This window comes from Schistocerca cancellata, chromosome 3 (assembly GCF_023864275.1).
Source record: "Schistocerca cancellata isolate TAMUIC-IGC-003103 chromosome 3, iqSchCanc2.1, whole genome shotgun sequence".
Lineage (NCBI taxonomy): Eukaryota > Metazoa > Arthropoda > Insecta > Orthoptera > Acrididae > Schistocerca > Schistocerca cancellata.
In genome coordinates, this window is record NC_064628.1 from 775247277 (window position 1) to 775263796 (window position 16520).

A 16520-nucleotide genomic window follows, 5' to 3' on the forward strand; every position below is an offset into this window, starting at 1 on the left:
AAGAAATCTCCACCCCTTCGTACTCTTACGGATCTATGGACAGGCGTGCAGGATTCACGGTGTCAGTTCCCTCCAGCAGTACTTCAGACATTAGTCGAGTCCATGCCATGTCGTGTTGCGGCATTTCCTCAATAGTGCCTTTCGGAAGGAAAGTCACCTTCCCTCCAGGGATTCTCATTTGCGGTCACGATGCATTCTGTAACACTTGCGTGCTGATCGAACCTGCGGACAACAAACATAGCATCGCCTCTGAATTGCTTCGATGTCTTCCTTTAATCCGACCTCTTTGGGATTCCAAACAATCCAGCAGTTGGACCTACTTAAAAATGTGTTCTATACTCAGTCTCCTTTGTAGATGAGCTAACCTTTCCAAAAATTCTCCCAATAAAACGAAGTCGACTATTCGTCTATCGTACTAGCAACATGACGTGTTCATTCCACTTCATATCGCTTTGCAACGTACATCCAGATATTTAATCTATGTGACTGTGTCAAGCCCACATCGCTAATGCCGTATTCCAACCTTACAGGATTGTTCTTTCCACTCTTACGCTTAACTTACATTTAGAGGTAGCTGCCATTCATCACACCACCCAGAAAACTTGTCAAAGTCATCTTGTATCCTCGACGACGACACCACAGTGTCATCAGCAAACAGGCGTAAATTGCTGCTCTTCCTGTCCTCAGATCACTTATGTAGACAGAGAATAACTCCTATGACACTTCCCAGGCGCTCTCCTGACGACATCCTTGTCTCTGATGAACACTCGCTGTCAAAGACAATGCACTAGTTTCTATTACTACACAAGTTTTCCAGCGACTCACACACCTGCTCGGACCTTCTCAACAGTCTGCAGTGAAACACCGTGTCAAAGACCTTCCGTAAATCTAGGAATGTGAAATCTTCGTGTTACCCTTCACGCATGGTTCGCAGGATATCATCTGAACTTAGGGCAAGCTGAGTTTTCCGCAACCAATGCTTACTAAATCCGTGACGATTTCTGGACGGAAGCCTTCTTGTCTCAAGGAAATTGCATGTGTTAAAGAATTCTACAGCAATTGGTCTCTAAATATGGGGCTTTATTCTTCTGCCTTTATCTACAGGGTGTTACAAAAAGGTACGGCCAAACTTTCAGGAAACATTCCTCACACACAAAGAAAGAAAATATGTTATACGGACATGTGTCCGGAAACGCTTACTTTCCATGTTAGAGCTTATTTTATTACTTCTCTTCAAATCACATTAATCATGGAATGGAAACACACAGCAACAGAACGTACCAGCGTGACTTCAAACACTTTGTTACAGGAAATGTTCAAAATGTCCTCCGTTAGCGAGGATACATGCATCCACCCTCCGTCGCATGGAATCCCTGATGCGCTGATGCAGCCCTGGAGAATGGCGTATTGTATCACAGCCGTCCACAATACGAGCACGAAATGTGTCTACATTTGGTACCGGGGTTGCGTAGACGAGAGCTTTCAAATGCCCCCATAAATGAAAGTCAAGAGGGTTGAGGTCAGGAGAGCGTGAAGGCCATGGAATTGGTCCGCCTCTACCAATCCATCGGTCACCGAATCTGTTGTTGAGAAGCGTACGAACACTTCGACTGAAATGTGCAGGAGCTCCATCGTGCATGAACCACATGTTGTGTCGCACTTGTAAAGGCACATGTTCTAGCAGCACAGGTAGAGTATCCCGTATGAAATCATGATAACTGGCGGTGAATCGAGTACATGCTGACGAAACTAAAATGAGCTCTAACATGGAAATTAAGCGTTTCCGGACACATGTCCACATAACATCTTTTCTTTATTTGTGTGTGAGGAATGTTTCCTGAAAGTTTGGCCGTACCTTTTTGTAACACCCTGTATACAGGGGTCGTCTGCGCTTTTCTCCAATCGTGTGGGACTTCGCGTTGGGCGATTATATTCGCGATAAATAAAACAAGCTAAGTAAGGGGCCAATGCCGCAGAGTACTTTCCGTAAAACCGAACTCAGATTCTATCTGGACCTGGCGACTTATTTTTTTCAACAGTTGTATATAACATCTTCCTGCGCGGATGATTTCTTAAACGCGAAATTTAAAACGCCGGCTGTCCTTTTCCTGCTACACGAGGCCCATCGACGAGTGAATGGATACAAGCCTTCGACTAGCTTAAGGATTTTACGTATGACCAGAATTTTCTCGGTTTATCGGCAAGATCTTTTGTTAAGGTATGAAGCTGGAAGTTGTGTGTTCAAATGGCTCTGAGCACTATGGGACTTAACTTCTGAGGTCATCAGTTCCCTAGTACTTACAACTACTTAAACCTAACTAACCTAAGGACATCAAACACGTCTATGCCCGAGACAGGATTTGAACCTACGACCGTAGCGGTCGCGCGGTTCCAGACTGTAGCTCCTAGAACCGGCCGGCCATTCCGGCCGGCCTCTTTTTTACAGATGCACGAATTTCTGTTAACATTTGCCTGTTGTCAGAGCGTTTGAGAGCTAAATGCTAACTCAATTCATATCAGCTTCCACCAAAATGTTCAGCCGAATAAGCACATATAAAGCAGTTACGTTCTACGTCATTTGAAAGATGGCCTTTGCCCAGTACTACAACAAAGATTTTCTATTTTTTGTGGAGCGTGCCCTTTTGCTGTGCGGGCCCTATATACACTACGCGTAAATACGAGCTTGACAGGCAGATCTTAATAATATGCCTTGTCTGTGTAAGCCGTCTACGAAGCTCACCAAGCGAGGTGGCGTCATGAACGACATGATGACTTGCACTCTGAGGACCACCATCCCCGTCTCATAATCCAAATTTATTCGTATATTTTCAGTGGTTTCTCAAAACCACTGTAAGCGAATGCTGGAATGATTGGACAACCGCGCTCGATTTCTTTTCCCATCATTCCTCAATTGACGACTGCATCGTCGACTGTACGTTAAACTCTTATCTTGCGTCAATTTTCTGTAGCTGATGGTGTTAATGCAGGGTAAAATGCGAAAAAAATGTAGCGGTTCGAAGCCGGATGGCGTAAGGGATCGTCTTCGCCATTACTTGACCTTTTGGTGTGCACTCTCTCATTATTACACTGTGTCTTGGGCTAATCTCGAACCAGTCTGCAATGTTTCGTCACTGCTGATCATAATCGTTTGTCAGGTTGGCGACAGTGCCCCTCTTGATATTATTCGAGTTGGCTATGATTTGGTGCTAGATTTCACCCTCTCCCTTCTCTTCATTTCCATAATCCACCATGCCAACACTCACAAATCATTATATGGCACTGACTCACAGGTAACACACAACGCTGAGGAAAGAAGGTGGGTCGTACGTTCTCTGAACATCCATGAAAGTAGCCCGTCGTAATAACGAGGCACCTCTTGCAAATAGATGAGAACCTGGGCCCTTTCATATAAGATGTGTGAATAACAGAGGGCGCAGCAATACGGACATATTGAAATTTCAAGCACATTGTACAATTAAAAATTACTCTTACGTTGAAAAAGCCATCTACTGAAGTCCATGTACTTACCAGAATTTCCCAGAAACAGCTTGCAGAAATCGTCGAAACTCCCTTTATAGCCTTCGAGGAGCTTACAATGATGGTAGTAGGAAACGCACGTGTCCTTTGCATTGCGGGCCACGTATATTACCTGTAGATCAAGGAGAAAGTGATCTCACTGTGTGCAAAAGCTAATACTTAATGCAGTACCAAACCAATCACTACAAATCTTACTAACTTTATCAGTCCTTATGTAACATATACGCTACAACCAATTTTTTTTTCTAGCTCAGGCAGTTAACTAACCTTGCTGTACTTTACACCACGTGGTTTCTGTAAATTACCTGTTTTCGTTTCTGAGAAGTAGGTTGCAGCATCTGACTAAAAAAAGCTGCTTACCGCAGTGTCAGCATGGCTTCGAGCAATGAAGGTTATTTCTGCTTTTTTCAGTAATTTCGAACTATAATGTGTTTAGAACATGCTACAATGTGTTAATGTACGCTACGCTATCGATTGATTGATTGCTTCTGATTGCTTATTTCTACACAACAATACGGTGTTTTATCTTTTTCGATACAGCGCTGGTCCATATTGAGAAACGACCTACACGTTCACATTCACAAGAGATGATGCGAGAAGATGAAGAGTGTGAAGTAGAAGGGAAGGAACAATGATAAAGATAACGCACTTCAATTGAGGAAACGCACCAGAACATCAGAGCCGTTGTCATCACCAACAGCAAGGACGTCCACGTCATGAAGTTACCCAATATGACGAATAAAAACACGGGGAAGTCGTTTCATATGCCGGTTACCTTCATGTAAGGATTTCACATTTGTGCAGGGCACTAGGTGCAAAACATATCTCTGTTGCAGAAAAAGTAACTGTTTTTTGTAAAGCTGTAAAGAAATACTAGAATTTTGAAAAATTTTGATTGTGTTTTCAAATGTAATAAAAATAATATTTCGTGATCGTAAGTATATTTCCGTATTTCCGTTAATAAATCAAATTCATCAAGGCAATCCCTGAAAACATGTTATTACTAGGATGAAAGACGTATTCGGATGCTGGAATATTTTGGTGAGTCACAACAATTTTTTTAATTTAGTAGTTTAGCTTTATTTTGTCCCAGAACAACGTATTGATCACCAATAATAAACTTTTCATCTACAGTATCTGAACTCAGCACATAGAAGGTTAATGAATATTTATTTGCTTTCAATAGGAAACCAAAACGGGTAAAACATCTTGTATAACGCTCGATTAACATTACAGTATCATATCGTTATAGGCGTTCGTTGAGAAGTACCGTAAGAATGTCTAAAAATCACACATTTGATGACACATGGTAAACTCTTTCCAATATGACTTTGGCACAGATACCTTGGGTTTTACTGATCCATCCTGTATCTGCCGAGGCAGCAGCTCCCAGGGAATGTGTGTCTTTATAAAACGCGGCGAAGGCATCTCGTCGATGTACTTCACCGAATTTGTTACGTACAAGGGCAGCTTCAGGTCGGGGATTCTGGGTAGAATATCTCTGTAGTCAAACAGGGGCGAGTGTCTGGAAATGAAGCGACAATTTGACGTTAGAAATCTAAATTATATCTGTATCTATTACTAATTGCAAATTAAACGATAAACATTTATAGATTGCAAAGTTTTCAATACATGAATTTCACGATCTTCATTGAGACTCGGTCCACATGCAGATGTCATTCATTTTTTTATTCGTTGTACAGTCTCGGTCTTAGATTATTATCAAGTAGTCTATAGCCCTGATATAATTAAATTTTCCTTGATACATTTGAGTCTGATCTTTATCTACGATGATGATAACAGCTGAACAAATGAATTAAAATTTGTGGCATGGCCAGGAGATGAACCCAGGTCTTCTTGCTTTGTAGGCAAGTGTGCTAGCCATTACATCACCCCAATAGAACAGTTAACACGACTGCACGGACTACTGCATTCCAGTTGCCCTCCCTCAAGTATGTCTAGGGAAAAATTGATCGATATCACATTATGCTATACAAAACTCCGCATCGACGTATATTTCAATAGTAACCACCATCATAGTGCTTATGAGTGTCGGTGTTTTGCAATTGTCATGGAATTAAAGTCAACAGTAGCGTTAGCACTGGTGCACTTACCATCGCACTCAACATGCACTTTATGGCTGCACAGCTGCAGAGACTTGGGTGGCATAATGCGACACCGAAGAATTTTGTTGTGAAAATTCTTGATAATGGTCTAAGACCGAAATTCTACAATCACACAATGAATAAATGAAAAAATGAGAGCTGCGGACGATATTGTATCTTTGAACCAGGTCGATTCATTAAATGCATAGAGACTTCAGAAAGTGTGTTACAGATGTCTTCGCACGTTGAAACCTTTGCGCATTGTCAGAAGAGAGTAGATGTTACAGGCCTCCTGAAGAAACAATTGTGCCGCGGTTCTGGTAAGGTGCATCGCGGCTTAGAAATGAAATGGTGCGGCTACTGGAAACCTACTACAAATTTGAGGTATGTGGGACAGTGCGAATCTTGTGGGCATGATGTTTAAATTGCAGACTTTTAAACTGCAATTCTGGCTGTATATGTACCCAACGCAATGCCACGTCCACCCTTAATGAAATGGTGCCAACATTTTGAGCAAGGTGACACTGACCGAGAGCCCATCGTGCACTATACGGTTTCCATCTTTCTTTACATCAGTTTCAATATTTTTCCATTCCTTACTTATTTCTTCCGATTGTTCTTTTTGATCTAGTTCTTGGTTAAATCCAATGTGGCACAGATATCGTGTTCTATCCCATTTAGTAGGTATACTCTATAGAGATCTTCCTTCACCATTTCTTCCGTCACCCTTTTGCTCTTTCTCCATTTCGTATACACGTTTATTTGAGATGTCACCAAGAAATGCTCGGAACTTACGTTTTATCCTCTGCTCAATCTGATTTTCCTTCTCTCTCCTCCAAACTATTCGTTAATGATAATGTAGTCAGTAAGAGACTCAAATCACTTAAATCCTCTGTTGGCCTTGAATATTTACGGATACCTTTTTTGCAGAAGAAAATATTGCTTATCTTCAGTTTTTGTTAAAAGAAACAAAATTTCTAAGCAATCTGCTATTATTATTTACGTTGTTTTCTCCCTTCGTTGCTGCAGTGTTTGAGACATATTTATTCTCTACCCTTGCATTTAAGTATCCTGTCAACATTATTTGAAATTCGTTGATAGCAGTTTGCGATGGTTCAAATGGCTCTAAACACTATGGTACTTAACATCTGAGGTCATCAGTCCCCCAGACTTAGAACTACTTAACATCTGAGGTCATCAGTCCCCTAGACTTAGAACTACTTAAACCTAACTAACCTAAGGACGTCACACACATCCATGCCCGAGACAGGATTCGAACCTGCGACCATAGCAGCATCGCGATTCCGGACTGAAGCTTCTAGAACCGCTCGGCCACAGCGGCCGGCTCTGGCATTTCATTTTTCTAATTTAATTTTATTAGCATTCCATTTATTCTTCTTTTTTCATCGTCCGGGTCGTCATCTGTATATCTGTTCTTGATCGAAGCTGTTTTTTGTATTAGTTGTTATCAGGAAAGTTCACCTGTCCACCTTACGAGGACTGCACAAGTATAGATGATTAGTGGGGCTGCCACTTTGTAGATTTCTAACCCGGCCAGTTTTCTTTTAAGGGTTACCTCCCTAGGGAGGTTAGCTTCCCTGCGTCAAAGTCCCTCCTATCCTTTACTTGATACTGGAGATGACAGGGAAAGGACGTGGTAAGAACACGCTTAGGACAGGAGAAAGACATCATAGGACGTCGTGAGACACACTTCGCCTGGCTCTTCCTCTTTAGCTTGTCAGGCCTGTGTGACCCTTTAGGTAGCTAATCTACTGCCTGCGTAACCCACCATAGTCAGCGACGCAAACCTCTTAGCTTAGTGTGGCGCTACATTAAGGCGGTATCCCCTGAGAAAACCACCAGCTTATAAGTATTAAATTATGCGGTCCCCTGGAATATGGCTCAACTATAATGTAACCAAATTATTGCCTGTGGTTCTACGTTGTCTGAAGGATTTGTTGCAATCGGAGCATTTAGTTCAGTTAATAATTAAGTGCACTCAGTTTCCAGTGAGTGCACAAGCAATACTGAAGTCACTGTAAACTACTGTAGATGAGACGAATTGTTTGAAATAAAATTGGAAGTCCTTACGTACGTGTGCTTTAAATAAAATACTGAAGTCCGTAGACTGACTCGTGAGCCCTCATACAGTGTAGATAACACTGTAAAAATTTTAAGGTAACTGGAAGTCCTTACGTACGTGTGCTTTAAATAAACTACTGACGTCCGTAGACGACTCGTGAGCCCTCATACAGTGTAGATAACACTGTAAAAATTTTAAGGTAACTGGAAGTCCTTACGTACGTGTGCTTTAAATAAACTACTGACGTCCGTAGACGACTCGTGAGCCCTCATACAGTGTAGATAACACTGTAAAAATTTTAAGGTAACTGGAAGTCCTTACGTACGTGTGCTTTAAATAAACTACTGACGTCCGTAGACGACTCGTGAGCCCTCATACAGTGTAGATAACACTGTAAAAATTTTAAGGTATTAGCGCTGATGCTCCACGTAAACCACTGCTCAGCAAACGAAGAATAAATACAGTTACCGACTGTCGGTTGCACTGTCGTGATATGCGACAACAGCCGTTAATGTTAAAGGGGGAAAAACCGAGAGGCGAAACCAGAATCAATCAGGAGGCCCCATTTGGGATTGATCGGCCATCTGGTGAGTGTCTTACTATTTGACTCGATTTCGGCGACATGTGCGCTGGTGAAAATGTGATGAAATAATGAGAATAACACAACCACTCATTCCCTGAGCGAAGAAAAAACCCGCTCAGGAATCGATGAGACCCATTGGTCAAGGGGCAGTCACCCAAACTACTAGACTAGACAACGAGATGAAGACAACAAACTGTAGAAACGCAGATGTTCTTCTAGTAGAGTGCATAATTCCATCTCTGAAATGCCTGGCCGGTTCGTCCGGCCAGACACCTTAGACGACGGACATCTGATGGCTACGTCGAGTTTTCCAGTGACATAATTGTATCAGGCCAGCTGTAAGTGCATGGATGCTAGCTTCCATTTGTGCAGCTTCATACCCCCAGCTGTCTTCTATGCTTGTGAACGCCGAGCAATGACAATCATGCAGGGGCTGCCCACAGCGGCGATAGAGAAGTAACAACAGTCATTCCCATCCACACGAAACAATTGTTAATATTGTTTATACCAGAAACGGCAAGGAATCCTCCATCGCGGCGACACACTAAGTACGACGAGAACATTTCGGATGCTTTCGTGATGATCTCCGAAATTTGTCGCGCGGGATTGGTTGCCTCTCGCCACCTAAGGGGAACGCGGAGAAGACACGTTCTATCCTATGAAACTAAGTCTCTTCCTTTCTTTCTTAAAATAAATAAATAAATAAATAAATAAATAAATAAAAGAAAAACAGGCAGGTCTCTCGGCGTAGGTAGTAGGTGCGCCAAACCTGCGATGGTCGATTTCCGACTAGTGATGATGGACTCGGCAATTTCCCTTCTCATGTCCCCACAGTTAGCACTGGCAACGCTACACTTCTTGTAGGACCTGAATATTTTGTGCAAACCCTCTTCACCACCTAGGTACTTCTCGTGTAGTTGCCTATGCCCGGAGAGAGGCAATACGTAACCACTGACCTTCAGTTAGCTCCTTGGGATGTCCCACTTTCGAAAGACTTGCTCAATTAGCCGAGTTCAGTACGGGTGTACCTATCTTAGGACACATAGCCACCTTAGGTTTCAGCGTTACCCTTACAGCAGATACTTCTTGACCCTTTGCAACGCTTTAAGGCAACGCACAGATCTTTCGGTCACAACAGTACTATGAAAATAAATACAAGTCCTAACTGTGGCTAACTCGTAAAAGTCCACGCTCGATCAGAATCCTCAACTGGAAATATTGTTAAGTTCTCAGAAACGCACTTAAAAATCCGGCGAAGTCCGCGAAACCATCAAGTAAAGTCGGAGTCCAAACTGTGATTCAAAAAAAGAAATTTCGTAAGTGCTGAAGGCATTCTAATTCCAACAGGAATGTGTGGCCCATCGGTCGCGAAGACTAACCCTGTCCCTGCTTCTGGCGTGGTTGGAAATTCGAGTCCCCTGCGTTCGGGACAGCTTGTCACAAACTCTTACACGTCCATCGAATGAATGCAGTTTCATTACTAGAACAACACATAAACATAACACATATACAAAATCCATATCCATTCAGCAGTACAAAAACGCAGATTGAAAAGAAATAAAACTTAAATATCGTCTTCATAACACCGCCTTCTTCAACCATCTATTTGCTTTTGTTTTGTTACCCAGACACTTGTAAGTTCCATCATACGGGTATCGGCTTATTTCTGTAAATTGTGGAACAGGTTTAAGTGGTTTACTGTATTGTTATTTTAAGCCTAAAAATGTAATATATTCGCCGCCTTTGGAAGGGATTGCTGACACTGACCTCATTTAAGCTTTCGATTTAAGAAGGTGACAGGTTGGATATTTTATATTCCGACCACTGACATGGTAAAAATCATTTGATCTTTTGGAGAAGGCAGTGTTATAAAAACAATTTAATTTGCCACTCAAATTTGACAAGACTATTAAATTAAACTTACTCCAGGAACGGAAATCTCTCTGGAAGAGGGATTTTTGCTTTCTCGAAATCCAGGTCGTTCTGAATACACCACACCATCTCCTGTGTCCATGTTGTACCTGTAAAAAAAGAGTGGAATAATTAAAATATTATTGTTGGATGTACAGTAATTAAACAATCAAATGGACTGGAGGAATAAGATTCAGGAACGGTACTTTCTAACATTGTACAGTTAGAAAATCGGAGGAAACAAAGTCGACAGTTTTTAAATTTTTCTGTTACAGAAGGAATTTAAAAATTAATGAAAGAGAAAAGCTGTGAAATCAAGAGATGTTGAAAACCAATCACAAGTAAAAAAAAAAAAAATGATATGCATGAAAAATCTTAAGACGATCGACTTGTACCAATCTTGGTACAAGTCGGCCAAAATAAAACCTTGCCGAATATGTTTCCGGTATTTCGTAACACAATAATCTCAACATGAGAGAGTCCATTAGAAAACTATTCTAATAAATCCGAACACCGGAAAAGGTGGCTCGAGTGAAAAAGAGCCTGCAGAGGAGACAACTGAAATCCGAAATCCGGTTTGCTATGGAAGTAGGATCTCAAAGACAGTCATCTCAGAGTATTATCGAATAAGACCTGCATCTCCATTCTTACATTTTCTGTTGCGAAAGAGCTAAAGATACTTCACCAATCTGTGCGAGTTCAGTTCTGGCTCTGAGCACTATGGGACTCAACTGCTGAGGTCATTAGTCCCCTAGAACTTAGAACTAGTTAAACCTAACTAACCTAAGGACATCACAAACATCCATGCCCGAGGCAGGATTCGAACCTGCGACCGTAGCGGTCTTGCGGTTCCAGACTGCAGCGCCTTTAACCGCACGGCCACTTCGGCCGGCTAGTTCAGTTCTGTCGGTGCGTTCTGAATAAAGTAATATCGGGATTTCTAGAACACTACTTTTTAATTTTTTAGCTGACGACTGGTTCAGCCAGTCCGTGAATGAGCCCTCGCCAGTAAATATTGACCAGAGCGTTATACAGTTGATGCGTAATGCTAAGACTGGTATACGCTGAGGAATGTTCGCACTGGTTTTATTTTGATCAATTTCTAGTAGAATTTTTGAACCATTCAGAGGCATTAACTGGCTGTTCCGTTAGTTCTTGGTAAATATTTTATACGTTATGCTTCTAGAGAGAATATGACAATAGAAGAGGTAGTGGAACGGAAAAATTCCGTATGCATACAAAGAGTACACAATGTAGCGTAAATAACTGAGGTCGTCGTCGTTCAAGCTAAGTAGATACGAAGAAATTGGTGTAGGAAGAAGTGTCTGAACCCTAATAAAAAAGTAAAATATAAGTAAACTAAGCAAGTGCACAGAAAGCTTTTGAAAACATGTGTAGGATATCCCTAAAATATCATTACACGTCCTGCCGTGAAAGAGCTACAGATACTTCACCAACCCGAACGTGTTCAGTTCTGCCGGTGCTTTCTGAACGAAATGACATCGGGATGTTTGGACCCTTATTTTTTCAGTACTGGATATATTACTGGTCAAAACTAGAATGGAAGTTCTATAAGACACACACACACACACACACACACACACACACACACTGATAAGTCACAACGTTATGACTACTGCCCAACGCAAGACAATGCCTTTTGGTGGCGTTGTGGGCTCGTGACCTGGTAAGGTAAGTAAATAAGCGACAAACAGAGACGAATGGGGAATCATTCTAGAGACAGTACGGGACACAAAAGAGGAAATCCATTGATAAAAGTCAGACTCTTGTGGCTCAGCGTCTGGGAAAGAGCATTGGGCAAGCGGGGAAGCTGGCCAACTAGTCGAGTTTTACAGTCGTGAGCGTCTATAGAAAGTGGGTGAAGAACAGTGAAACCGCGAGGAAGGCGACAAGGTGTTTGATGTCCACGCCTCATCACAGAACGTGAAGGTCGGTGATTTCCCCGCTCCGTAAAGCAGGGTAGGTGGCGAACTATGGATGATCTGACGATAGAGTACAATGCTAGTGCAGGTACAAGAGTTCCAGAGCACACCATTCAGCGCACATTCTTGGACATGGGGCTTTGCTGAAGACGACACCGGAGTGTTCCCACGCTGACCCAACGACATCAGCTACGATTGCAGTGAGAACGGGATTATTCAGTATGGACCGTGGATCAATGGAAACGTGCTTCCTCGTCAGATGACTAATGCTTTTTCCTACAACAGGCGATGGTTCTGTTGCAATCGCCATCTTGTAGACCAGAGACGTGCAACTCGCGACCTGCGGGGAGCATGCAGCGCAAAGCAAGTATCCCCACGATAATAAAAAAGCCGGCCGGTGTGGCCGAGCGGTTCTAGGCGCTTCAGTCTGGAACCGCGCGACCGCTACGATCGCAGGTTCGAATCCTGCTTCGGGCATGGATATGTGTGATGTCCTTAGGTTAGTTAGGTTTAAGTAGTTCTAAGTTCTAGGGGACTGATGACCTCAGATGTTAAGTCCCATAGTGCTCAGAGCCATTTTAACCATTTGATAATAAAAAAAAAATCTTCTACGTAAACCTACGATAAACTGAAACATAATTGTAAAGACAGAAAGAAATACGCAGTCATACTTTCCAATATGAGGCAAGAATTTTGAAATCGATTTCAGGGTTTTCGAAAAAAATAATGAAAATTTTTGCAACTACTCGACAGGTTTTACAAACATTGTAGATGCGTTGACAGATGATTTTTAGGTGGAATGCGTAGATCGCAATCTGGTGTTTAACTAAAAGAAAAATTTCATTATTCACCTCTGTAGGACTTTTACAAACCATAGCTGCCCAGAGACGTAAGTTTGGGAACACTTATTTTCAAGAGTAAAGCAAATGAAGAGTAAAAATAGCATTAAAATCTCAGATCTTGTGAATTGCAGCAACTTCGATCGGACCTGATACCGATACATTAATTTCCAAATTCAAAAACCGTGCGGGGTAGCTGCGCGGTCTAGGGGGCCTTGCCACAGTCCGCGCGGCTACCCCCGTCGGAGGTTCGAGTCCTCCTTCAGGCATGAGTGTGTGTGTGTTGTCCTTAGCGTAAGTTTGTTTCAGTTACTACGGTATATTGATAATTTTCACTTATGGACCGTCTGACAGCAACTGAATAAAACACAATTTTAGTGCCATACGCGTTTCGCCTTTATTTTCTGCACGGCATCATCAGTGGCAGGTTGCGTAGACAGTTTCTTACATATTACGCTCCTGTTGCATTTTTGGTGTTGTTCTTCTTTCTATGAGCGCCAATTTGCTGTTTTTTTCCACATTGCACAGCACTATGCACTGAACGCTTGTTTTAATGGACGTATAATGTTTAAAACAAGCGTTCAGTGCATAGTGCTGTGGAATGTGGAAAAAACAGCAAATTGGCGCTCATAGAAAGAAGAACAACACCAAAAATGCAACAGGAGCGTAATATGTAAGAAACCGTCTACGCAACTGCCACTGATGATGCCGTGCAGAAAATAAAGGCGAAACGCGTATGGCACTAAAATTGTGTTTTATTCAGTTGCTGTCAGACGGTCCATAAGTGAAAATTATCAATATACCGTAGTATTACGCGCAACTGAGGAGGACAGGACCACCAAAGTTGTTTCAGTTAGGTTAAGTAGTGTGTATGCCTAGGGACTGATGACCCCAGCAGTTTGGTCCCATGGGAACTTACCACAAATTTCCAATTTTTTCCCAAATTCAAAGTCAAATTTAACATAAATTCTATTATTTGTAATTAATAATATACAAAAGTATTAATGAAATCTCGTACTCGTAATGAAGATGTCAGTATACTTCCGTTTTGCTTTTTCAGTATAAAGAATCAAATGGTTCAAATGGCTCTGAGCACTATGAGACTTAACTTCTGAGGTCATCAGTCCCCTAGATCTTCGAACGACTTTAACCTAACTAACCTAAGGACATCACACATATCCATGCGCGAGACAGGATTCGAATTTGCGACCGTAGCGGTCTCGCGGTTCCAGACTGTAGCGCCTAGAAGCGCTCGGCCACCCTGGCCGGCTATAAAGAATCACAAATTAATAAATTCCAAATTACATACATGTGTTAACTATATACCCCAGGACGTCTGCTTTTCCTCAGCGGTTATTGTTTGTGTTAAGTATATTAATGTGGCTCAAAAGGTCTCGTCCTCTTCCTATGTGACCAATGTAAGCTAACAGTTGGATACCCTTGAACTAGACGAACGTCTGCCCGAAATACGCGCCGCGCCATGAACGGCAATGGGTCAGTTTTGTGGTATGTGGAACATTCAGCTCGGCTTCCAAGGGACCTGCAGCAGTAATCGACGCCATCATGACTGCTGTGGACTGCGTGAACATTGTCACTCGCTACTGTATCCCTTCATGCTTGATTTCTTTCACTAAGGTGATGGCATCTTCCAGCAGGATAACTGTCTGCGTCATAATGCCAGAATCGTGCTACAGAGGTTTGAGGAGCATGATAGTGAACTCACGATTTCTTGGCCACCAAAGTCGCCTGACCTAAACCCAGTGGAACACACCTGGGACGCTATAGGGTGACAGTTCCGCAGCCACGAACCACCGCCCCGTAAATTACGGCAAGAGTGTGACCCCTGCGCAAATACGAGGGTCACTCCAAAAGAAATGCACACTATTCTTTTCAAAATCCATCTTTTGTTCTACATGTTTGAAAGTTTTACAGTGTGTAGATACATCCTTTAGGAACAATATTTTTATTTCTCCACATAATTTCAATCCCTCTCAACTGTCTTACGCCATCTTGGAACCAACGCCTGTATACCCGCGCGTTACAATTCTGGACCAACCTGTTGGAGCCACTGTTTGGTAGCGTGCACAAGGGAGTCATCATTTTCAAACCATGTTCCACGAAGAGAGTCTTTCAGTTTCCCAAAGAGATGATAGTCACATGGAGCCAGGTCAGGACTGTAAGGCGGGTCTTTCAGTATTGTCCATCCGAGTTTTGTGATCGGTTCCATGGTTTTTTGACTGCCATGTGGCCGTGCTTTGTCGTGCAACAGCAGAACATCCTGCTTTTGCCGATGTGGTCGAACACGACTCAGTGGAGCTTGAAGTTTCTTCAGTGTCGTCACATATGCAACAGAATTTATGGTGGTTCCACTTGGCATTATGTCCACAAGCAAGAGTCCTTCTCAATCGAAAAACACCGTAGCCATAACTTTTCAAGCCGAAGGTGTGGTTTTGAATATTTTTTTTTCTTGGGTGAATTTGCATGATGCCACTCCATTGATTGCCTTTTCGTCTCTGGTGAAAAATGATGGAGCCATGTTTCATCACCTGTCACAATTCTTCCAAGAAATTCATCTCCACCATTCTCGTACTGTTACAAAAGTTCGCTGCATACCGTTTTTCTTGTTTCTTTGTGAGCCATTGTCAAGATCGTGGGAACCCACCTGGCACGAACCTTTTTCAACGCCAAAATTTTCGGTATTCTCCAAACACTTCATTCCCCTACCCCAACGTAGCGTGACAATTCGTTCACTGTGATGCGTCTGTCAGCAGTCACCAATTCGTTAACTTTCTCCACATTGTCTGGAGTGTGTGGAGCACGAGGCTTGCCGCTGCGAGGACAATCCTCAGTATTGCAGTGCCCGCTTTCATCACGTAACCTGCTTGCCCACCGACTAACCGTACTGCGATCGACAGCAGCATCTCCATACTCCTTTTTCAACCTCTTGTGGACGTTTCGCACTGTCTCGTTTTCACAGCACAGGAATTCTATGACAGCACGTTGCTTCTGACGAACGTCAAATGCAGCAGCCATCTTGAAGACATGCTGTGACGGCGCCACTCACGGAACAGGTTGAACTAAGTTTGAAAACAAGCGGGAAGGGTGTATCTACACACTGTAAAACTTTCACACATGCAGAATTAAAACTGTATTTTTACAAACATTGTGTGCATTTCCTTTGGAGTGACCCTCGTATAAGATGTCACATACCTCAGAAAACCTAACAACGACGCAGAATCGCCACTTGTTTTACGTTTTCAAAGTCTGAACAATACACTATTAATCAGAAGGTCGTAATGTTTGGCTCATCGTACAACCTGACTTGTTTCTATTGGCACTAAAATAGGTACTCATTCTCATTACCAAATGTTCAAATGTGTGTGAAATCTTACGGGACTTAACGGCTAAGGTCATCAGTCCCTAAGCTTACACACTACTTAACCTAAATTATCCTAAGGACAAACACACACACCCATGCCCGAGGGAGGACTCGAACCTCCGCCGGGACCAGCCGCACAG

The 16520-nt window shown here is 42.5% G+C and overlaps 1 protein-coding gene across 2 annotated transcripts in view; it reads right to left on the reverse strand.

The window, feature by feature from the left end:
• LOC126175816 (luciferin sulfotransferase-like) overlaps window positions 1-16520 on the reverse strand; it is a 175057-nt gene that overhangs the window by 18991 nt on the left and 139546 nt on the right. For both annotated transcript variants that reach the window (XM_049922807.1, XM_049922806.1), the window contains exons 2-4: window positions 10233-10329; window positions 4882-5062; window positions 3529-3649 (exon numbers count right to left, since the gene is read on the reverse strand). In XM_049922807.1, the coding sequence (XP_049778764.1) occupies window positions 3529-3649; window positions 4882-5062; window positions 10233-10329 (399 nt within the window). The remainder of the gene's footprint in view (window positions 1-3528; window positions 3650-4881; window positions 5063-10232; window positions 10330-16520) is intronic.